This window comes from Gadus morhua, chromosome 17 (assembly GCF_902167405.1).
Source record: "Gadus morhua chromosome 17, gadMor3.0, whole genome shotgun sequence".
Taxonomy (NCBI): domain Eukaryota; kingdom Metazoa; phylum Chordata; class Actinopteri; order Gadiformes; family Gadidae; genus Gadus; species Gadus morhua.
In genome coordinates this window covers 15,109,945-15,124,944 of record NC_044064.1, presented here as the reverse complement: position 1 = coordinate 15,124,944, position 15,000 = coordinate 15,109,945, and the positions used below count along the sequence as shown (strand labels likewise).

At 51.7% G+C, this 15,000-nt stretch overlaps 2 protein-coding genes and 1 long non-coding RNA gene across 3 annotated transcripts in view; 1 reads left to right on the top strand and 2 right to left on the bottom strand.

Moving 5' to 3' along the window:
- Positions 1-2,039: 2,039 nt before the first annotated feature.
- LOC115529975 (E3 ubiquitin-protein ligase Topors) lies at positions 2,040-10,749 on the bottom strand. The gene is made up of 4 exons (XM_030339130.1): positions 10,505-10,749; positions 6,743-8,955; positions 4,230-4,379; positions 2,040-3,784 (listed from the first exon to the last, which is right to left on the bottom strand). The coding sequence occupies exons 2-4, from the start codon at positions 8,950-8,952 to the stop codon at positions 2,599-2,601; spliced, it is 3,546 nt and encodes a 1,181-aa protein (XP_030194990.1). The 5' UTR covers positions 8,953-8,955; positions 10,505-10,749; the 3' UTR covers positions 2,040-2,598.
- A 325-nt stretch (positions 10,750-11,074) lies between these two features.
- On the top strand, positions 11,075-11,985 carry LOC115529705 (uncharacterized). Its single transcript, XR_003973628.1, has 3 exons — positions 11,075-11,286; positions 11,547-11,681; positions 11,796-11,985. It is a non-coding gene; the product is annotated as an uncharacterized LOC115529705 (long non-coding RNA).
- Positions 11,986-13,934: 1,949 nt separating this feature from the next.
- Positions 13,935-15,000, bottom strand: part of LOC115529974 (atrial natriuretic peptide receptor 1) — a 13,621-nt gene continuing 12,555 nt past the window's right edge. The window contains exon 23 of the mRNA XM_030339129.1: positions 13,935-14,722. Coding sequence (XP_030194989.1) covers positions 14,540-14,722 — 183 coding nt within the window. The 3' untranslated portion in view covers positions 13,935-14,539. The remainder of the gene's footprint in view (positions 14,723-15,000) is intronic.

Here is a 15,000-nt window from a genome sequence, read left to right as displayed (position 1 = left end):
AGAGATCAAGAGATAGATCAAGGGGGAGATGGAAAGGGAGAGCGAGAGATTGGGAGAGAGAATGTAAACAAAGTGTCTGATGATTGCATCATAGAGTACTCAGAGCATTGAGAGCTGTGTGCATGTGAATGTGAATGTGTATGTGAATGTAAGGGTGTGTGTGTGTGTGTGTGTGTGTGTGTGTGTGTGTGTGTGCGTGTGTGTATGTGTGTGTGTGTGTGTTTTTTGTGTGCCAGAGAAAGAGACTGAGGCAGAGGAAGGTAGAGCAGCCATTAAAATGTTTTTGTGTGCATGCATGCATCAAAGATGGCACCTCCATCGGTGTGTGTGTGTGTGTGTGTGTGTGTGTGTGTGTGTGTGTATGATGGTGTATCCATCATACAGCAGAGAGAGACTACCTCCCTCTCTCCATGACGACCCTGCCGTGTTGCCTGGCAACAGTGGTAACAATGGAAGCTGGTGCTGGTGTTGTGGAAGGTGGGCGGAGCCTATGCTTCCTGTTCATCTCTGATTTCCATGACAGAGAGACAGAGAGAGAGCGAGAGCGAGAGATTATTCATATGTGAAATACAGCAGCAGCAGAGAGAGAGAGGGGGGAGGATGAGACGGAGAGGAAGGCAGAGAAAGGGTGAGAGAGAGAAACAGAGAGGGATAAGACAATGTGAGAGTGAGACGGAGACGAAGGGGAGGAGGGGGGCTGCCATCTTGGAAGTGTCATCTTGCTCTACTCCCCATTCTGTCCATCTTCCTTCTTCTACAAATCCTACCATCCTTCCACTTAAAGCCCCAGCCCTGTTTGTATGCGTGTGTGTGTGCGGGCATGCCAGTGCGTGTGTGGGCCAGTGTGTGTGTGTGTTTGTGTGCGTGTCGGTGTGTGTGTAATAGCCATTTAATTAGACCCTGATTGTCTTAATTAGTGTGGAAACACCAGACCTCTCTCTCTCTAGGGCCTCTCTTTTCTCACGCTCCCCCCCCCTCCTCCCTTCCTCCCCCTCCCTCCCTCCCTCCCTCCCTCCCTCCCTCTCTCTCTCTCTTCTCCCCATAACCTCTAGAGACTCATTATGTTTGGTTTCCTCCTGATGGAGAGGGGAAAGGAGGAGCGAAGAGGAGATGGGAGAGGAGAGTAAAGGAGAGGAGAGGAGACGAGAGGAAGGGATGGCAAAGGGTGAGGAGAGGAGGAGAGGAGACGAGAGGAGACGAGAGGAAGGGATGGCAAAGGGAGAGGAGAGGAGGAGAGGAGACGAGAGAGGAGACGAGAGGAAGGGATGGCAAAGGGAGAGGAGAGGAGGAGAGGAGACGAGAGGAAGGGATGGCAAAGGGTGAGGAGAGGAGACGAGAGAGGAGACGAGAGGAAGGGATGGCAAAGGGAGAGGAGAGGAGGAGAGAAGGAGATACAAGAGTGGCGAGAAGGGGAGATGAGTAGAATAAAAGACAGGAGAGAGGACACACTGAGGTGGAGAACATGGAGCCTATAGCCTAGTGGTTAGGGTGTTGGTCGCACAGCAAGAAGGCTGTGGGTTAGATAAAAGACGTGAACAGAGATGTAAATCCTGCCTAAGTTCCTAGCCACCTGCCACCTGAGAAACACTCAGCTCCAGGAAATAGACTTACCACCAGTAATGGGCGACTTAGTGCAGAAAGGCCTGGGACAAGTTTTATAATCATTATATACTATATATACGTGTATATTAACAACGAACGTCTGAATCTCCCAAGTTCAACTGAAGCCCTTTAGGATACGCTGTAAATTGGAGAAGCAGGTCTTTGGTTCCCCCTGGTGTCCAAACAAATGGAGTGCATCCATGTTTGTATTTATATATATATATATAAATAATTTATATACTTACGTATATATATATATATACATGCGTCACACATGTATAACATAATATATTCTTATATAAATATTCAAACGTATATTGTATAAGATATTATACATATATATATATATATATATATATATATATATACACACACATTTTAAATAAATACATTTTAGCAAATAGACACAGCCAATATAGACAACAGAGACAATATGATTCCGTCCAAAACATTTATTCTGCTCATTATTTGTTCTTCAACACACACACACACACACACACACACACACACACCGGTGGTTAGTGTGGGTGACCCCCAACCAGACACAACGCTCTTATTTTGAAGGAGCTGAGTGACTGAAATGCTGTTACGGCCTCTGGACACGGAGGAAGTCTTCCTAGAAGATACGGCACAGATCCCACGACAGTTTGGTCAGAAGAACTCGGCTCGACTGCAATCATTTCTTCTTTATCATCATCATCATCATCATCATCATCATCTTTTCGATTAATACATCATGATTGGCTGAACCTGCTGTCAATCTCTATGATGATCTCTACCCAGAATGGTTAAAAAAAGAACATCATTAAATAGTGGACCGCATTTCCCTTTCACTCACACACGCACGCACGCACGCGCACACGCACACACACACACACACACACACACACACACACACACACACACGTACGGAATGAAAAGTGATAATTCATATAAAATTCCTCATTGTTCAGTTTGAAACCCGTCGGTTATAATTTGTGAGCGCACAACACACGCCTACTCCATATGGAAGTCAGTGATGTGTGTGTGTTTGGCGGCACCAGACACGCACGCCGGCCCCACAGTTTGCTGAAGTTTTAAACACTCCTGCCCGGGACCCCTGTCGGAAGTCCCGCTCTGAGAGGGGGCGGGGCTTAACGAAGGGGAGGCGGAGCTCTCCCGGTCTGGGCGGAGCTTATCTGCTGAGGCGTTGACAACGCCGTTAACGACCGGCGAGGTCACAGCGGGGGGCGGGGCTTCAGCAGAGGAAGACAGGGCGGGGGGGTTCGATGAACCGACTGGAAGCGATGAGGCGGTCTGATCGGCGGCCGCTTCCTGTTTGGGGGCCGTCTCATTCAGTGGCAGTGGAGTCCATTCAAGGGGGCGTGGCCTGTCGAGTGGGCGTGGCAAAGCGGGCTGGTGTGTCCATTCAAGGCGTCTGTGGTCACTGAGTGGGCGGGGCTTGGTCCATTCCAGCAGGCCCGTCTCAACGGGTTGGCACATCTCCTCGAGGGGGTGGTCCCATTTGAGGGGGCGTTTCCCATCAAGGAGGCGTGTCTCTGGGAAGGGGCCGGGATCACAGAGTGGGCGTGTCCATTCCAGTGGGCGCGTCTGATCTGGGGCAGGCGTCTCAGAGGTGTGGGGAAGATCTGCAAGGGGGGCCGGAGGGGGGGCTGTGAGGCCACTACCCTCCTCTACCTTCCCCATGGTCCTCTTCCTCCTTCTGCTCTTCGTCCCGGGCCAGGGGAGGGGTATGCGGGAGTTCTGGCCGCACCCGCCGGGGTTCAGCTGGGCGATCTCGTCCAGGATGGTTGCTAGGAGACGGCTTTCGTCTCCGTCGCTGGCCCCTCCCTCGTCTTCCGCCTTCCTCTTCTCCCCCCGCCTCTCTCCCTCCCGCTCGTCGTCCTCGTCCTCGTCGTCGCTGATATCCACCGCCAGCACGTCCGAGGCCTTTGATTGGTGGTTGGCCTCCGTGTCCGAGCCATCGGATCCTCGGGCCAGGATGTTGACCGGCAGCTCGCCGACGTCGGCTCCGAGGCCGACGCCCACTCTGCCCGGCTCCACCGACTGCAGGGCGGGGAGGTCGCAGGCGGAGAAGTCTATTGGCTGACGGACGGCGAGTTCCGAGAACACGGGGAGGCGGTTGCCGTGGCCGCCGTCGTCGGGACTACTTTGGCTGTCGATGGTGATGACCACGGGAGAGCTGAGACAAACACAACAACACACAAGGTTGTCATAGAGCCCGTCTGTCTTTGTGGTACAAAACACCAGGAAAAAAGGATAACCACGATTATTTGGTCAATATTGAAATGTTGTTTGAAAACATGATGCATTTATTCAGCATTTCTCTCAAAAATGAATGAAGATGGAATGGAGAGCTTTGAATCTTCCCCTTAAAAAAATACAAAATATGTTCATAAAAAAAAAAAATCGAATCTAAAATAACGTCGAAATAAATATGTATCCAGCTGTTCGGCAATTTCTATAAAACATTTCATGAAATTAAGATAAAACAAATCTGATTCATTGCACAGCCCTACACCACGCATTATGACTCTTCCTCCCCATCCCCCCCCTCCCCCTCTCTCTTTCGGTGGTCTCAAACGCGTCAACGCGGGGAGGGGGTCCTCAGAGTGCGCCCGCCGTACCTGTTGTGCAGATGCTTCCTGTGGGGGCGTCTCTTCTTCCGCCGCTGGTTCCCAGAGGGGGCGCATGGGCCCAGCTTCCCCTCGTAGATGATCTCCACGCTGGGGCTGCGGTGGCCACCGTCCCCCCCACTGCTGCTGCTGCTGCTGCTGCTGGGGAGCAGAGGGGAGAACAGTCACGTGGAGGTCCTGTACAGCAGGACCACCTGTACAGCAGGACCGCCTGTACAGCAGGATTGCCTCTACAGTAGGACCGCCTGTACAGTAACACCGCCTGTACAGTAACACCGCCTGTACAGTAACACCGCCTGTACAGTAGGGCTGCAACAACGATTCGATAAAATCGATAAAAATCGATTACTAAATGCGTTGGCAACGAATTTGGTCGTCGATTCGTTGTGTCGCGCGATTAATAAGTTACTCATAGGCGCAGCACTGTTTACAGCCAGCCGCCGACAGGTTGGTTCACGACTTCATGCACGCCCACAGCAAGCGGTAACTGTGGCCTGGCCACGGTAGGCTCTTGTACATACGTCATCACGTTGTAACACGTCATCACCAAGCGTCCGCTGCATGGACCATAATAAAGTCTGCCGCCAGTCAGTTTTAACAACAATGGACAACAACACAGAGAACACACCAACAGTTGAACCGCTTGACGCGATGTTTACCGTTTAAGGGGAAAGAAGGCTCGTCGCCTTTATTATGTCCGTGGTCGTCGCATGGACTATATGTCATCCAGCTCAGGTTGCGTAGCCGTGCGTGTGCGCGTGTCGGCTCATTAGCATCTGTACCGTAGCGGCCCGTGCCGTAGCAGCACACCTCTCCCAAGTGGCCAAATTGGCCCGGCCTGGCCAGACTGGCCACACTCTCCCTGGCAGATTTGAGCATGGTTAGGTGCTAAAACGGCCACGGCCACGGCCAGAAGGCCTAGTGTGAGTGCACCCTTAAGTGTGAGCGACCATAGCTTGTATTTTGGTCATATCTTAAAACTGGACTGTAGGCCTACATAAACGTGTTGTACCTTCACTGTCTTTGGGTTAAAAAAAACTCCTTCAACTCAGTATCCGTCTAGTAGTCCAACCGAAAACTCTGTCAGCTGCTGCTGCTGCAGACGTTGTGCAGACGGGCTCGGAGTCGGCACCGCGTGCATCAACAGTCATTCAAAGCAGCGGTAGTCATCACACAACCGGACGGTGTAGAAAGTCCCGTCAGTTAAAAATAGTAATGCAATTTTTAAATCCATGTTAAAATCGGCAGGATATTGAGCTACTTAGCTTAAAAAAAAAAACTGACCAATGGTCACAAACACTGACAAATGTGATGTGTTCAGGTCGGCTCAGTAATATGATTGATGCGTTCAAATGCAGCAGAAAAAAAAAAAAAAATTGAGATTTTGGTGAAAACTTGTTTTCCCAGTAATATAAAATAGATAGTAAAGATAGAATTATGACCCGTTTAATGTCCTAGCTTGAACTATCATCATCTTATCAGCAATTAAAGCAATATTACATGTTCTATTTCAAGGAGTCTCGAAAATGGTATCAATAGGTTTGACCGGTTAACCATGGCCATCCCTTATATACATATTAAAGTCATACATTGTATGTTTTTTTTTGTGTTATCCCAGTTATGTTTTTTTAATCTTTTTATTATTTAATATTACTTTTAATAGTTCCAGGACGTTGGAGCAATAACCTGGTGTTTTTACACTTCAGTCTGCACTGTGAATTTGAAGTAATGTTCAGTTTTTTTTTTTTCTATCCGATTCATCGATTAATCGAAAAAATAATCAACAGATAAATCGATTATTAAAATAATCGTTAGTTGCAGCTCTACTGTACAGTAGGACCACCTGTACAGTAGGACCGCCTGTACAGTAGGACTGCCTGTACAGTAGGACCGCCTGTACAGTGACACCGCCTGTACAGTGACACCACCTGTACAGTAACACCACCTGTACAGTAACACCACCTCTAGGTCCTTCAAAATAACTATTCCTGGTCTAAATCAATATTGCGGGTCAGAGCTGCACTAATATTATTAGGGCTAAGACGATATGGCCAAAAATGTGTGTACTTATGTTGACCAAGGACCACTTCCATCCATGTATACATATTTAATAATAATAATAATAATAATGTTTAATTGAGTGTTTTAAGAGTGCTCTCCTTAGGACAGAAGCCTGGAACCCAGAAGGTTGACCATGGTTGATACGCGCTCTGTTGGGCGCAGTAGTACGCCCTCCACACCGTTGGTCATGGATAGGGGAAGGGGCTGGAGACACGAGTCCACCACATGCTTTTGGTTCCCCTGCTGTACCATTGGCGTTTGAGTCGTTTTTACGTAGGTAGAGTAAAACTGACTCAGGGATAACTGAAAATAAACCTCACACATTCAACATCGTTGCCGCGGAAGATTTTATCGTTGAAATACTGTTTTAATCGCCCAGCCTTAATTATTATCATCATGAGATTATCGATTGTTATAACGATTGGTCTCCTGAGCGGGCTTACCTCTGGTCCTCACAGACACTGTTGTGCTTGTGTGCGTCCCTCCTCCTTTCCCGCTCCCTCCGCCTCCCCCTCTCTCTCCCCCTTTTCTCCACCCTCTTCTCTTCTCCTCCTCCTCCTCTCTCCTCGTCTCCACGGCGACCAGAGCCGGGCCTCCAGGTGGGGTCCCCGTCCTCGTCCAGGTGCCGGCTCTTGTACTTCCTCTTGCCCCCGGGCTTGTCGCTGTGGCGCTGGGGGGGGGGGCAGGGGGGGGAGGATGAGGAGGGGGGCGTGGGCCGGCGGGCGTGGGGGCACCCCCAGACCGCGGCGTCGGGGCTGGAGGCCGAGCGGGGGAGGGAGCTGCTGGAGGAGCGCGAGCGGGGGCAGTCCAGGCCGGAGTATACGGCGGTGTAGAGCGAGGGGCGCTCCCTCTCCCCGCTCGCCGTCTTCCTCCTCCTCCTCTTCTTCCTCCGCCTCCTCCCCCCCTCCCAGCCGCTGGGGGAGTGCGGGGGCGGCCGGCCGCCTCTCTCCGGCGGGCGGGGCGAGCCGGAGCTGCAGGACCACGCGGGCGGGGGGGAGCCCGGCGGGGAGGCGGGGGCCGGGTGTGCGGGTCTCTCCGTGCTGGAGGAGGAGGGGGGCGTGGAGGCCGGGAGGAGGAGGAGGGAGGGGAGCGCCTCCTCCTTGGGGGGCTTGTCCCGCGGCTCCTCCTCCGTGTCCGAGGAGAGCTGCACCAGCTCCGGCGTGCGCTCCGCCATGGGCTTCACGTAGCCCACGATCAGACACTCCTCCTCCACGCCGCCGCCGCCCGCCGCCGGGGGGGCCGGCGAGGGCGGGGCCGCGGGCTCGGCCGTGGAGTAGGAGGGCCCGGGGGTGTCCTCGTCCCACGTGGCGAGGCTGAGGAGGCCGGCCGTCCCGTCCGCCGCCGCCTCCTCCCCCTCCGAGATGGCGATGACGGAGCTGTGGGCGGAGCTGCTGAGGCGGCGGGCTGGCGAGGCGCGGGCGTCGGGCCCGAGGGGCTCGTACACGGCCTGGGCGTCGTAGCGTTCCATGCTGAGCGCCGAGCGGGCGAAGGCGGCCAGCTCGTGCAGGAAGTGCTGGGTGCGCGCCAGCAGGAAGGGCCGCAGCTCGTCCTCCAGGCCGTGCGTGCGCTCCAGGCCGTGGCGCGTGACGCGCGACGTGATGATGCGCTGCACGATGTCCACCAGGGAGCCGTGGGCGCCGTACAGCACCGTCAGCTCCCGCCGCAGCCAGGGCCTCAGGCGGGCCAGCTGCCCGGGGCTCCGCACGAAGCCCTCCGACGACACGTCCTGCGGCGGCGGCGGCTGCTGTTGCCCCGGGTTACCCAGGAGGGCGCGCACGCCGCTGCGGTAGAGCGCCCGGCGGAACGCCAGCATCTCCCGCTCCCGCAGGCGGCGCGGGGCCCCGCCCTCCAGCTGCACGCGCCGCCGCGCCGCCAGCCGGCTCATCAGGTGGCGGGCCGAGCGGTCACCGGGGGCGCCGGGCCCCACCGCCCCGCCCAGCCCGGCCAGCCCCTCGAACAGAACCCCCCGGTCCCCCGGCTCCTCCCCCCCCGGCGGCGGCGGGGAGTCTGGGGAGTAGGGCGAGGGGAGGGGGGGCGGCGCCGGCGGGAGGGGGAGGCCCGCCGCCGCCTCGGCCCGCCTCTCCCTGGCCCGGCTACCCCCGCCCCGCCCCCCGGCTCCCCTCTCCCTCCTCCTGGCCCCGCCCGACTCCGGGTCGCCCCGCCTCCTCCGCCTGGTCCTCTGCGGCGGCGGCTCCTCCTCCTCGCCGCCGCCCGCCGCCGCCGCAGCCGCCGCCGCCGTGGCGAAGGCGGTCACCATGGCGACGGTGGCGGCCAGGCTGGCGTTGGTGGGCGGCGGGGGCCTCAGGGTGTACTCCTTGAAGTCGTCGTGGGAGCGCACCGAGTGCAGGATGGAGGTGAAGGCCTGCTTGCAGAGGGGGCACTCGGCCTTGTTGTGGGACCACTCCTGGATGCAGGGGAAGCAGAAGCGGTGCAGGCAGCGGTCCAGGTAGGCCAGGTTGTTGAAGCGGTCCAGGCAGATGGGACACTTGGAGTCGGGCGACGCCTCCTCGTCCCCCGACGGCGCGGGGGGGGAGGGGGGCTTCTTGTGGCCGCCGCCGCCCCCCTGGCCTCCGCCCACCTCCACCTCCCGCTCCCCGGGCGCCGCTCCGCTCTCCCGCCGGCGCACACGCAGCTTCATCTTGGTGGGCGCCATCACCTGCACAAACACACGGCTGACAGTTACACCCCTGGTGTACAGATATCTAACGCACCCGGAGACAGATACACACATATCTAACGCACCCAGAGACAGATACACACATATCTAACGCACCCAGAGACAGATACACACATATATAACGTACCCAGAGAGAGATACACACATATCTAACGCGCCCAGAGAGAGATACACATATACACACCCAGAGACCGATACACACATATCTAACGCACCCAGAGACAGATACACATATATCGAACGCACCCAGAGACAGATACACACAATGGGTACGTCCCTCTCATTTGAAACGTCACTACGCAAACGTGAATATCTTTGCTGGGCAATGGCAAAACTTGTTTGACCATTAAGAAAGACAGATTCTGCTTAGAGCTGAGCTTTAACCTAATTTTTTTCTCTTCCCCAAAAGGCACCTTGAATTGTTAATCAAATCAAGAGCAGGTAAGCCAAGGTCCGCCTTTACGGTTTACTTTATGATGTGCAGCAGTGTTGGTACGGTCCACACTGCCAGATGTCCTTCAGAGGACACCTGTAAAAATGTGTATATACACACTGCGTATCTTTACTTACATGAACTGGAGTCGCCTTTGACCATAATTGTTTCCCTTAATTTCTACAGTGTTCTTTTAATAGCTCAAAAAGCCAAACCAACGTTAGAATAGTGGGATCCGAGTTACCTGAAATTATCCCAGAGCAAATAAGTGATTTGAACATGGTGCAAAGTTCAGATGTAATCACACGATAGGACTAATTATACACAGAAGCTAATGTGGGTCACGGATCACCAAAAAGGAAAAAATAACGTTATTAATCTCCATTGAAGATATAATATAATAATTAATGACTTTTTTCAGTCTCCCTCCGCTGACTTCATCCATCGCCACCGTACCCATGTTTGAATTTACCGATTTACTAAATCGAATACAGGTCAGATTTTCTGCTCAGTCGGAACGGAAGGACTTGGGACATGTACTGGGTTTGGGAGTCAACAACAACAACCCTCTCCCCAAGACAGTCTCTCTCTCTCTCACACACACACACACACACACACACACACACACACACACACACACACACACACACACACACACACACACACACACACACACACACACACACACACACACACACGTCCTTGTTACTATTCTGGGTCAATCCCACTACCAGCCTGGGTCAACCAAACACACATCCTGTTATCCGTCTGTGTCAATGTCCCGTTACCAGTCTATGCTCTTTACATCAATATTATCTTGACCAATCCAGGTTTAAATGACTGAGCTCGGCCGACGGGTATCAAGAGGGAGAACAAAACAAACAGCAGGCACACTGCTGATCCCAGAGCCGGTGTGTCGCTGGTTCTCTGGTGCGAAAAGCGGACTACTACCCAATGACATCTATATCGGTACTAAACGAAGAGACGTATCGATGATCCAAAAGTTCGTATATGAGACAATACAGAATAGTAGCCTCAGGATAAAACAGTATAGTAGCATCAGGAGTGCTAACAGTTAGCTCCCCTCCACCGTACCTTCCTACCGTCTCTCTGGGTCACTCATGCGTCTTCCTCCTCGGGTATACGGATTGTTAATACTATGGATTGCTATTAATATTGGCAACACTCTCCGGGAGCTGAACTTGTGGGCTGTCGACGGCTCCTGGGCGTTCATGGGCTAGAAATAACAGTAAATAGAGTCAACTTTTCACTCGGTGTGCCTAAGAAATTGCAGGGAACGACTGGGAGACACCGCAGTGCATTCTGGGATGTGCAGTGCATGCTGGGATACTGGGAGTCCTCTCACGCTCACGAAGAACAACAAGGCGGGACTCAGCATTGCCTCATAGGGGCCTGGAGGAACAAAACGAGGTCTGTATCTTCATCATCATCATCATCATCATCATCATCATACCGCCTTTATATTAATACTGGATGTAAATGGGTGTGATGCCCCGGTTGGATATGATTTAAATCATATTATTGGCGTGCCCTGACTTTAATAGAAAGAGTCTCAATACGAGAAAAAGTTCAGGTAAAATGTATCAAATATGAAATAGTATTCATCGTTGCATCAACGTATGTAACCAGGGGTCCGCCAGGGGGCGACGCAACACCAACAACGCCACCAAAACTAGTAATCCTCGAATTCTTCATCATCCCGGAGCGGTACTTCCATATTTGAATGACACAATCCAGGGTTTCTCTGCCATTCGGTGGTCGAATGAGTAAACCATTGAGCTAGTTAATATTATTGGGTTATTTAATCAGGAGTCATGATTCTAAGCAGCAGATCTCTAGAGAGAGTCTTCTCCTTTGTAAGCATCACCTAGCCTAATTTTGTGTTTGTCTGCGACTAGAACAGTAGGCCTACATGAGTTAAAGCTACGGTGGCTGTTCGTGAAACTGAATGTTGTGTTGTGAATCATCATATCTTCATGTTGTTACTGCTTGGGATCGCTAGGGTGGATTATTATGGTGTGGGAAGAACAAGTTGTGTCGCCTGGAAACCCTCTTGCATGCTCGTGGTGTATTAGGGGATATAAGCGGTGATCGGTGTGTCGTGTCCCGGTCATAGGTCCTGCTGGCCCTGGTGGTCTTGTCCTGGTCCTATGTAATCTACGCTAGCCGGGTCGCTGCCCGCTGGCAGCTGGAGAGCCGGGACCAGGTCTCCCTGTAATCGGTGACCGGTCCAGCGCGCACCGTCGATACGGTGGGTCTCGTAGCTTTATAGAAAAAACATCTACTATGTCTCCAAGTTGTCCAGGTTAGACCGCGCTGGAATAAATGTAGGCTACAATATATTTCTCTCTCTCTCTCTCTCCAGATCCGGAAGCCTGGGCGTGGGATGAACCCTGGACCTGGTCAGAACCATCCAGGGCTGGAAGGAAATCTCCGTTCCAAATCCCTGCTTTACCACAAGAAACACTTTCATAAACACTTTTGCATTTGTTTTAAATAATACTTATTTTGGAGAGTTATTTGAACAAATGCAATAAATAAAGGGTGAAGTGAGAGTCTGTGCTTTATTAATTAATTTTTTGGATGAAGTCGGGATCAGGTCAGAGGTTGGTCTGAGCTTTGGTCCAGATTTTCAAGCTTAGTTCAAAGATGTTCGTCTCCATGACGACTGCATCCAAAGACCTGAGGAACTATTTGGGACCAGGTGAACCTTAGATCTATTATTTGACAGGTGTGTGTCTGTCTGTGTCCGTGTGTCTGTGTTTGTATGTGTTAGTGATTGAGTAACCCAGGATGATGGAGGGATGTTTACACACAGTTAATTAGAACTGCTTTGATGTGTGGACATGTGTGTGTGTGTGTGTGTCCCCTTATATGTAAATCCTCCTAATAGAATGAGTAAAGCAGATGAGAGGGAAACATCTTTTGTTGCTGTGTACTGTGAACACGCATTTCATTAGGCAAAGCACTCGCTCTCTTCTTTCATTCACAAAGACACATCTCTGTCTCAGTTTTCCCCATCCCTCTATCAGCAGCACATTGTCATCACACTACATAACCACCTCATCGCAACCGTGTGTGTGTGTGTTTGTGTGTGAGAGAGAGTGTGTTGACTCATCTGCACGAGTGGAATGAATTCAATCACAGATGCAGATGGCAGCTCTAGATTCACACACACACATTTTATTTTGCAGTATCACATTAAGATTTAAAATCGATGGCTCTATTACAATGAGTTAATAGATCATAATCTTTAGCTTTCAACTGAAATTTCTTATATTGAATCATAGTTTATTAATCTGTTTTAATGAAATGTGCAATATAGAACGATAGTTTATGGATCTATACTAAATGTTTGTATGAAATGTCTTGAACGGAATTTTATTGATCCTTATTACATTTCTTTACGAAAGGTCTAATATGCTAATGTATTTTACTGATCTATCTTGAATGTTTTAATTAAATGTCACATATTGAACCCTTGGCTGAGCTTCTCCTCCAAGGGTGAGAAGCTCAGCCATCCGTGAGGAACTCGGATTAGAGCCGCTGCTCCTTGAAAGGAGTCAGCTGAGGTGGTTCGGGCATCTGGTAAGGATGCCCACTGGGCGCCTTCCTTGGGAGGTGTTTCAGGCACGTCCAGTGGGGAGGAGACCTCGGGGAAGACCCAGGACTAGGTGGAGAGAGATTATATCTCAACACTGGCCTGGGAACGCCTCGGGATCCCCCCGTCAGAGTTGGTCAATGTGGCCCGGGAAAGGGAAGTCTGGGGCCCCCTGCTTGAGCTGCTCCCCCCGCGACCCGACCCCGGATAAGCGGACGAAAATGATGATGAGATGAGATATTGAACGATAGTTTAATGATCTATATTGAGAAATGCGCATTCACTAACAGTGGTGCACTCTATTTTGTTTCACGTATTAAATATGAATCTATTAACACTTAACCCTCTCCTCCTCCCTTCCAACTAACTTTCACCTCCTCCTCTCTCTATTCCTTACCCTAGTCTACTCTCCTCATTCTGTCCCCCGTTTCTGTTCCTACCCTCTCCTCTTCACCTGATCCTCTCCTCGTCTCCTCTCTACCGACCTCTCTGCTCCTCTTCCTCTCTCCTCTCATGTTGGAGAGGATTCTCAGACCATCTGTGTGACCATCTTCCCCACTTCTCTCTCCCCCCTCCTTCAGTCTATTTAATCTCCCCATCTCTCCTTTTCCTCTTCACTACTATCCCCTGAACATTATGTCTCCTCTCCTTCTCCGCTCTTGCGTTCCTCTCCTCCTCCTTCCCTCTCCTCCACCCTCTCTTCTCCTCTCCTCCTTTCCTCTCTACTCCCCTCTCTTCCCCTCTCCTCCCTTCCTCTCACCTCTCCTTTCTCCCTCCCCCCCATTCATCCCCTCTCCGGAGTCTCCTTCCTCTCCCCCCTCCATCCAGTGTTGCCAGATCTGTCTGGAACTCGGACCCAATCTGGCAACACTGCTCAGGATAGATATCGGTATGGAGTCTGAGTTGCAGAGAAAATACATTTATTAGCTTGAGCAGTTTTACATCCCCCTCACCATGACAGGCCATGGGTTTGGCTGCTAAAACACATAATACGCTAATACAGATAATCTCCATCAACGCACCCACATCAAGCATGACACCTGGTTATACAAGTCCAACATCATAACACCTCAATGATCTGATTGGTTATTGCCGGCCAACTGTGATGAATGAATACATGACTCCAACATGTTCAAAATGCTGTAACCTGTTGTTCTAACTGGTTATTAACGGTTATACCTGGTTATGACTGATTGTAAAAACAAGATTTTGTAAGTATGTTTTATGATCCAAGCAATATAAGTATATTTCAAGTTACTGATCAGCTAACCACATTTATATTGACCGATAACCACTACTCTTTGTAGCAGTCTGTGCACCCCTAGGAGGTCACAGTAAGCATGTGGTTGGATTCAGAGTGATAACTCTGTATCTAGTTAATGGTTCTCAAGCGTTCTCTAAAGACCAGGTTCTTCTTACGTCTCCCACGTCGGATCAACGGGGGAACGAGGCAATCTAACGTGTTTCTACAGAGAGCCACACGGCGACGACATCACCGAGGTCAGGGGTCACTCTGGGCTGAGTAGGACGTCGCCGTTCACACTGCCCGGGATGGAGCCCAGCAGGTCTCTCTCACTCTCCATGTCCCTGAGCCCTGGCTTGGCAGGGCTAGGGTTGTCGGGGGCGACGGTCTTGTAGCGCAGGTCACCTTGTTTCCCCTCCAGCCAATAGGTGACCATGTCTCCCTTACCCTGACAGACAGACAGGCAGAGGGACAGACAGACAGGCAGTGAGACAGACATAACGCCAGACAGAGAGACAGACAGGCAGACAGATGGACAGGCAGAGAGAGACAGACAGAGAGAGAGACAGACATGCAGAGAGACAGATAGAGAAACAGGCAGGCAGACATATAGGAAGACAGTCAGGCAGTCAGGCAGACAGAGAGACCCCCAGTCACTCTCCCAGTATAACCAGTGTAAAATGTCAGATATGGAGGTGGATACGTTGTGGTGAGTGGTGGACCACA